The sequence below is a fragment of the Etheostoma spectabile genome, chromosome 18 (genome assembly GCF_008692095.1).
Source record: "Etheostoma spectabile isolate EspeVRDwgs_2016 chromosome 18, UIUC_Espe_1.0, whole genome shotgun sequence".
NCBI classification, from domain to species: Eukaryota; Metazoa; Chordata; class Actinopteri; order Perciformes; family Percidae; genus Etheostoma; species Etheostoma spectabile.
In genome coordinates this window covers 23,772,039-23,781,360 of record NC_045750.1, presented here as the reverse complement: position 1 = coordinate 23,781,360, position 9,322 = coordinate 23,772,039, and the positions used below count along the sequence as shown (strand labels likewise).

Sequence of the window (9,322 nt, the reverse complement as noted above, 5' to 3'; positions counted from 1 at the left end):
CTGATTGTGTCAGGGAGAAACCGAAACGGATGAGATCCCAAGGGGGTGAAGTGAGAGAGTTTGAAGAGTTACTGTGTAACTGCGAGTATCTGTGTGTATCTGTGTAGTGTGTGCAAAGGAGAGGAGGAGGAGAAGGGGGGGGGTAATTACGGTGTAGAATGTCCTCCTCATCACTGGAGCTGACCTAAGAACACAACAGTTAATCATTCACTAACCGGCAGAGAGAGACCGAGCGAGAGAAAGAGAGAGAAGCCGGCGTCGCATGCCAAACACAGAAAGACACTTGGAAACACCTGTGTTTGTTAAAAGGTAAAAGAAGAAGAAGAGCGGAGTCTTCCATCAGACAACTTGAGGATATACTTACCTGATTGTGGAATTCTGCATCCGAGGACACGCACCTGCTCCAAAAAAGGATTTTTTCACCAGCATTCTCCTTTCCTCAATTAAACCAGTGTGTGTGTTAGTATGTATGTTCTGGGTGGACTGTCCTGTTTTTGGATTTGATTGTGTGTGTGTGTGTGTGTGTGTGTGTGTGTGTGAGAGAGGCGGCCACATGGGGCCCTGGCCCCGTCCGGGATGCCAGCCGCAGCGTTGAAGCTCACTCCGGAGGACATGGTGGCGGAAGAAGGGGGCGAAGGAGAACGCGGCACATCCCAGTGGGACGCCTCGGGGCCGGGCCGGGACAAGCTGCCCCTGCCCTCTCTGAAGGTCCCCAGGGAGCTGTTGCGGAGCTTCCCCCACTCCAAACGGGTGGGATCCTATCTGGTGGGGAAGATGATCAACAAGGGATCGTTCGCCAAAGTGATGGAGGGGCTGCACATCGGCACGGGGGAAAAGGTCAGTGCTTTCTTCGTGAATTATGAATAAGAGCGAGGAGACACACAGAGACATGTCTAAGACTGCACGGGTGGCAAGATAAAGATCACACACATACAAGATTATGATTACACGGTTACAACTGGTGCACTTGTACCTGATTATTATACTCACTCACGTTGGAAGAAGGCAGTGGCCTGTTATTATTCTTGTTATGTGGACAAAAACACAGTCAGACCCATGTGGAATTCCTTCATTTCACAAGCATGACTCTAACAGGGATTTTACAGATTTAAAGTGTGTCTGTTTCTGCTAAATATATCTGGACTTCAAAAATAAGCTGATTCATGCAGTACTGTGCAGACCAATCAAAAGAAATTGAAATGTTCTTCCATATAGGCTAAAAGACGACCATGCGTGTGTGTGTAAGTCTGTTATATTCAGTCTATTTTAGGATAGTATGGCTCTAAACTGTGACTATATGAGTGTGCACTTTATTTACTTTCTTCCACCGGTCAGTGAGTCTCTGACCGCAGGCTCATGTGTACCTGACCTGGTTGCTATAGTAACGACCTAACTCATCTCCCGGGGTGTTTGCTCCTCTTAACCGTTGTTACCCTCTGCAGGTGCAAGAGCTGTGGGGGTGAAGTGTGCAAATATGCAAGCTTTTAATTTGGAATAAAATGACAGAACACCACATATAATTTATACAATATGTACATAGCCTTTTACACACAATAGTATGTAATATAAAATGGAAATCAACTTAAACATAAACTAGTTATTACCAACAATTTACTGTCATTCTCGCCCAAATGTTGACTTGGTTAGTGATCTACGTACTACAGTCATCTGATCCAGCTGATTCATTTACAATATATATCACCAAAGGAATTGTATTCCCCCCCCCCATCATTGGTTGAGAACACAGATAGTAACCAAGTTAGTCAGGACTTAAAACTTCTAGTACTGAGAGCAATGATTAACATAATAAAAGTTGACTTCTTTGTTATTAAAAAGTCTAACTGATTGCTATTTTCCAGCTATTTTTACAAGCTTATTTTTCTCCCTGGGTCCCTATATTTTGCTTGCTTCCTTTTAAACCTCCTGTTAAATTTCAGAAATTTGGGTTTCTTTCAAACAAATTGTCCAAAAAGAGTAACGTTGATGGTTCCCAACAACGCTCCTCACATGTTAAATAAATAATCAGTTCACCACTTTCATTGAATTTGGGTTTTTTTTGTCATTTTTATAGCATTTAGAGAAAAATCAATTGGTAAAAGAACTTTAAAAAAAGAAAGGAAAAAGTCAAAAGTGACTAAAATGTTAACAAATGTCAAATAAAGTGACCAAAATGTGAAAGAATGTTGAAGAAAATAACAAATTCAAATTTCAAAAGGCTCAGAAAAAGTCGAAAAACTTTGAAAAAGTGACCAAATCATTGAGAGAAAGACACAAAAGGGTAGAAAAAGATGACAATAACCTTGATAAAAGGTTTTTCATTTTAAATTTTGGTTCAGAAAAACAAACATTTTGCTTAATAAATGATCAGTTCAATTATTTAGCATTTGGAGAAAAAACAGCTAACACACAAATAATTTGTGTGTGACGAATGTAAAAAAAAATGACAAATGTCAAAAAAAGACAAAGGTCAATAAAAGTGACTAAAATGTGACCAACTGTCAAAAAAAAGTGACAAAAATTTGGAAAAAAATGCTGAACAAAGTGACAAAAACGTCAAAAAGTGCCAAGTGTAAAAGAAAAAAAGCTTTAAAATTGGGTAAAAAACCACAATAAAAAAAAAGACAAATGCCAATAAAGTGACAAAAATGTGAAAAAATGTAAAAAAAAAAGTAAAAAAAAAAATGGTAAAACTGTGAAAAAAAATGCAGAACAAAGTGACAAAAATGTTTAAAAAAAAAGTGAAACATGTAAAAAAAAAAACTTTAAAATGTGGGGGGAAAATCACAAAAAGACAAAGGTCATTAAAAGTGACTAAAACTTGTTAAAAAAAAAAAAAGTGACAAAAAGTGAAAGAAATGCTGAACAAAGTGACAAAAACGTCAAAGTGCCAAGTGTAAAGAAAAAAAGCTTTAAAAATTGGGGTAAAAAAACCACAATAAAAAAAAGACAAATGCCAATAAAAGTGACTAAAAATGAAAAAATTAAAAAAAAAAAAAAAAAATGCAGAACAAAGTGAACAAAATGTAAAAAAAGTGCCAAATGTCTAAAAAAAAGCTTTAAAAATTGGGGGGAAAAATACAATAAAAAAAAGACAAATGTTAATAAAAGTGACAAAAATGTGAAAAAATGTAAAAAGAAAATGTAAAAAAAAATGGTAAACTGTGGAAAAAAATGCAGAACAAAGTGACAAAAATGTTTAAAAAAAAGTGAAACATGTAAAAAAAAAACTTTAAATGTGGGGGGAAAAATCACAAAAATGACAAAGGTCATTAAAGTGACTAAACGTGTAAAAAAAAAAAAAAAGTGACAAAAATGTGGAAAAAAAATGCTGAACAAAGTGACAAAAACTCAAAAAGTGCCAAATTAACAAAAAAAAAAAAGCTTTAAAAATTGGGGTAAAAAAAAACACAATAAAAAACTGTGGGAAAAAATGCAGAGCAAAGTGACAAAAATGTAAAAAAAAGTGACACATGTAAAAAAATAAAAAATAAATAAAATTGGAAAACTTAAAAATGTGGGGAAAAAAACACAAAATTTTCAAAAAGGCTCACAAAGAGTCGTTGAAAAAGTGACATAAACATTGGGGTAAAGACACAAAAGTGTCAAAAAAAGACAACCAAAACAATAAAAAAGGTTTTTCATTTGAAATTTTGACTCAGAAAAAAAAAAATATTTGCAGGTCTGCGGGAAGACAACAAAGAGGGATAAAATGACCGTTGAGGGTTTAGTATTGTGTGGAGTGGTACTGATCATAGGTTGCGGGTTAAAGTTCCATTTAGAGGCTAAATAGGGGCTTGGGAAACTAGTAGATTACCCAATTTGGAAACAGACTTTATCTTTTAAAGATTATATTTTAGGCGTTAGGCATTTTTAGGCCTTTGTTGACAGGACAGCTTAAGACAGAAAAGGGGAGAGATAGAGGGGGGAGGACAGGCCGCGGGTCAGAACCGAACCCCCCTGCCACTGCGGTGAGGACTGAGCCTTTGTTCATGGGGCGCACTCTCAACCACGTGAGCTACCCAGGTACCCCTGGAAACTGACTTTTACCCCTTGTTAACCCAGGTCAAAACTGAAAATGAACCATTTTTGGACGCTTTTTCGACATTTTTTGGACGCGTTTGAGATACTTGTTTTCACATTTTGAAACTTTTTCCATCATTTTTTTCATTTTTGTAACACTACCATCAGTATACTGTACACATCACTAACATCCCCATATCACCGCTAGTTTTACACCTTTTTCTTTTTCGAATTCATGGTCAAGTAACCTCATTTATATGAAATGTATATGATTTTTTGTCTTTTGTCAAAGTGTTTTGTGTGGGGGGGGGGAATTAAACACCCAAAATTTAACAAAGTGATCAGTGAACTGATGCTTGCTCCTGATCGCTGCGTTATATGAAACCATCCATGTAATATTTGGACAATTTGGATGAAAGAATCCCAATTTTCTGATGTAGAAACTTTAAAAAAAAAGGGGCAAATATGACCCCAGGACAACAGGTGGGTTAATAAAAAAAGAAGCGAAGACTTTCCTTTGATAAATTCCGATTTAAAAAACATAACCATTGCACGTGTGCACATCTGTGTGTGTGTGTGTGTGTGTGTGTTTAGGTGGCCATTAAGGTAATTGACAAGAAGAAAGCGAGGCAGGATTCCTATGTGCTGAAGAACATGAAGAGAGAACCTCGAATTCATCAGATGGTCCGACATCCTCACATCGTAGTACTGCTGGAGGTAGAAAAATAAAAACACACACACACTCGCATTCAGAAATGATCAGGAATGCACATACAGCCCAAATAAAGTAACCTTTTTTTATGCAGCCTACCATGTTCATTGTAGACTGTAATTCAAAGGATGTCATTTATCTGCTGCTGTTGAATAAGCGTGGTCAAATTGACATTCCCTCTAAATACCTGTGTGCTTCAGACTCTGGAGACAGAGAACAGCTACTACATGGCCATGGAGCTCTGTGCCGGAGGAGACCTGATGGACCGGATCTGCGAGAGGAAGAGGCTGGAGGAGAGGGAGGTGCGGCGCTACACTCGTCAGATCCTTTCTGCGGTGGAACACCTGCACAAACACGGCATCGTGCACAGGTGACAGGACACAGACACACGACGTGCAGTTCTTCTGTTAGAGACATCCGTCTCGCACCGAGTTGGTAACTGACTTTTTGCATGGAGTGCAACTTTTCTTTATTTAGTTTCCTTGGTCCCCTTTGTACTTGTGCTAAGACCTTATATACGTATCTCTCTAAATAATTAATTGAAATAGATATATAGCATTCTATTCATTCACAACACCCACTACTCTACTGAACCTGAGTCTATAGAAAGGAGTCAAGTGCAGATCAAATTTGACCTTTGGGTGGCCTGCTATGTAAAGGGGGCATGGCAATAACTTTTTTTACAGTTTATCATCCAGACAGTGGAGCAGTTGTGCTCCAAAAATTATTAATCAGTTAATCAAAAAGTAATGGATTAATTCTGAGTATTAATTCATGCTTTATTAATGTTTTACTCTATAGCATACATTTCCAAGTCATTTAAAACTTCAGATGTTTTTTCATTAAGTGGACACATTATGCTTTTTCATATCTACAATGTTGTCAGTTTTTCATAAGAAACATGGCCAAAACCTTAAATAAGATAAACGTATTTTAGAGAAATCCCTGTGAGCTAAAACGTTCAGATTTCCAATTTTTTTTTCAACTCTCGGCTAAGTCTTACTCAACTCTAAGCCGGCCTGCTGTGATTGGTCGTCTGCTCCAGGTTTTTTTTTAACTACACAGCAGTAGTGTTTACATTGTCGCATATAGCTACACTCTAATGGCAGTTAAATGTCATCTTGGCTGCTAGTGTTCAATACCAGGTCACTTCACTGGTTATGTAGTATTTTGTTAAAAAGCCTTTATCTGCAATTGACTGTAAAAGTGCTGCTATATCTTATAACTATATTAGCTACATGCTAACAGCAGTAAAAGGGGTTTTCTTGGTCATCAATGTTAAATTCTCCCCAATTTTTATGTTAAATTCCTGCTGAAACATGTCAGATTGGGTAGTATTTGGTTCAGAAGGCTTTATGTGAGATGTTAGCAAGTGCTAGCTCGTTCCAATACAATCTGTTAGCCTGGTGTCTTTACGACCTAAAAATTTGAGTCAAACTTTAAAATGAAAAAAAACATTTAAAGTTAGTCGTTTGACCGTTGATTCATTTTTTCAACTTCCGAAATTTCCAAATTTTTTAAAGTATTTACATTTGTCACTTAAAGCATCCTTTCACCAGTTGTGCTATCAAAATTTAAAATGTAAGTACTTAACTGGAACAAAAACTTCCAACAGAACCATGCCAACGTTTATTAAAGCAATCCAAATTTCTGATTTAGAAATGTTTACAAAGGGGTCAAATTTGCCCCCAAAACTGGAGCGGCATGCTAACGTTAGCACTGTAACCTTGGCAGCCAATGCTAGTCAGGAAATTATTGCTGGGACCATTATTGTAGCTTTTAGTTGAGAAGCATTAGTGTTTTTATTATAAAGCCTGTACTGAGAAAGGCAGTCAAGGTGTCTTGACAGAAGCAGGCAACAAAACTGGGATCAGACTGAATTACTTAGTATAATGTAGGCAGTTATTGGTAGTTCTGGGGCCATATTAGAAATGTCCAAATTCTGGAACATTAATATTGGCTCAAACCCAGTTAGAACTTTGGCTACATGAGTATTGCATCTTGGGTGTAAACATTGAAAACATGGGCAAACGTAAGAGTGAAGCTTTTATTTATTATCAAATCTTCAGATTCTCCCTGTAGCCAGCCTGAAAGGAAACATCTGAAGCTCTGAAAATCTTGCTAAAGCAGACCAGTGCATGGTCAGCCCAGCTGCGATTAACAACCTTGTACACACATGCCACAGTAGATCTGCTGTCCAGTGTCCTCTCAGTCCATCTACCCCCTTTGGGCCTGCTGAGTGCTGGGAGAGTTGTCTACTTTGTAGTGAGCGCTCTCCCAGCTGTCCCTCCCCTGCTCAAAGGTTTTGCTAGCTTGAATATACGTGCCTGGAGGATACTGGCCAGTCAGGAACATGTAGTCATAGTTAGGGGACTGATTTGGGTAAGAGACCAGGCGTGGTTGCACAGATCCTCCACCAAAGCTTGGTGAAGGTGGTGCAGCGTAGACGACAGGAGGTGGTGGTGGTGGCATGGAACCTGCCTCTAGTGTCTCAGACTCATAGTTGCCTTTCTCAAAGGTTTTGTCTTCCTGGATCAGTTCACCTGCCTGGTACTGTGGAAGAGAAGAGTCAGGCCGGCTCACAACGCCAAGGGGTTGAGGGGCAGGTCCACTGGAGCCGAGCTTCTCGGTGCCAGGTCCTCCGTATGCTCCATGAGAAAAGGGACTGGGAGGTGGGACAGCCCAGGAAGTGCCTAGAAGCACAAGTGGTGTTAGCAAGTAGAATTCAAAGATGCAATAAAGTTATCAAGGTTCCTTTCCTAAACATGGGCATTCACTACCCATGTCAGTTGAGACATTTAGGGACCCTGACAGCTCAAGTTAAAGTTTAGTCAAGTTGCATTAGTTAGCTCATTTAGAGGATGGGGGGAACGTGGCCTGCAGATAAGCCTTGAACATATCTTGAAGGTGCATTTTGATAACTGGACTGATCTGGATTTGAGACCATTCCAGAGGCAACGCCAGAACCTGAATCCACCAGAAGGCATGATCCAGTCAGAACCAGCAGAAGCAGGGTTTGTACCAATTGTAGACAGGAGAGTGATCAGGAGAGGCTTTTAAACAATTCAAATGTGGCCAGAAATGATACTTCACCTTGGTTCACAGGGTGGCTGTGACTCCAACCAGTCAGCAGAACAAGGAGCAAAGCCCTATAGAAAAAAAACAGACAAAGCATAAGTACAACTACTTAACAGAAATCAGTCAAACAACCTGCTGCTCACCGTGCAGCACCCCAACCAGCCATCATGTTGAATAAACAGCTCAGGTGCCACTGTGGTCCTGTGAAAGGTTTATAAGTGCTACAGGTGACCTGCCCTGACCAATCAGAACGTAGCCAGTTAACAACACAGCTGCGAGCAAGTGAATCCTGATTAAGTTGTCTAATTGTCTTCAACTGGGGGGCGGTAATGCACCGTGTCGTGTCGTGTCGGGTCGACATGTCGGGTCGTGTCGGGTCAACATGTCGGGTCGTGTCGGGTCGTGTCGGGTCGACATGTCGGGTCATGTTGTGTCGTGTCGTGTCGTGTCATGTCGGTGTTTCCCATCTAATGGTAAATCAACTCAGAGTTCACGGTTACACTCAGAATTTGATGAACCTCCTTCCTAAAACGGGCCCTTCATTTTCTTCAAATGTTATTTTACACATTGCTACATTGAGTGCTTTAGATTCCAATCCTTACACAGTACAACAGCCTAGTTTTTGGTTCTCTGTTCCTTGTCATTCTGGGGGTTTTCTTTTCATTGAACATTCCTAAGCAGTATCCAAATGGAGTTTTTGTATTTCTGAATGGTTAGAAATAGGTTATCAAATTTAGATGTTGTCTTACCTTGAGCTCTTTGGCCCAATTAGAGATAGGAAGTAAGGAAAAATTAGAGAGACACTCTTGTCAATTTCTTAAAATATCACAGTCCAGAGCCAAAGTTACCTTCAACCAGTTGCTGTTTGTTATATGTACTTTAGATGTTAAGGTCAGGCTTTGTAGATAGACACACACACACACACACACACACACACACACACACACACACACACACACACACACACACACACACACACACACACACACACACACACACACACAGAGGAACAGTAGTTTGCAGGACATTAACAACCTACAGAAGAGGACATGCTGCATGAAAAGCAACATATGTTGTGTTATTTTAGAGGCCTTTTAGTATGTGTAGGTGTAAGACACCCAAACCTTACTCACACACACATACACACACCCACATACACACACACACAGTTACTCTGCAACCAAACACAATATGCACAGCGCTGAGCGGAGAGAGCGAAGGATCCTCAAAGGGTTCGGGGTTGGTAAGGGGGTTTGAGGGGTGTTGGACGGGTGAAAAGGGGAGTTGAGGTTTGGTGTCTCTGCTCTGTGGTCTCCCACGGTCAAATCTTTGCTTAGGTGGGTGCTGTGGTGGATCACTGCCGAACTTCATTTCTTCTTCTTGTTTAGATTTGTCTTGTCTCGTGTTTTTGGGTGTTATTTAATCGTATAGCATTTGAAATCTTTTTTTTTTAATGGTTTCAAACAGTTGAAAGTTGAAACTTTGACATCTACCCATCTGAGATCCACTCAA

The 9,322-nt window shown here is 39.6% G+C and overlaps 1 protein-coding gene across 1 annotated transcript in view; it reads left to right on the top strand.

The window, feature by feature from the left end:
• Positions 1-515: 515 nt before the first annotated feature.
• LOC116706614 (hormonally up-regulated neu tumor-associated kinase homolog) overlaps positions 516-9,322 on the top strand; it is a gene marked incomplete at its 5' end in the record, with an annotated part of 22,605 nt that continues 13,798 nt past the window's right edge. Inside the window, 3 exon segments of the mRNA XM_032543548.1 lie at positions 516-837; positions 4,615-4,737; positions 4,933-5,102. Of these exon segments, the coding sequence (XP_032399439.1) occupies positions 577-837; positions 4,615-4,737; positions 4,933-5,102 (554 nt within the window).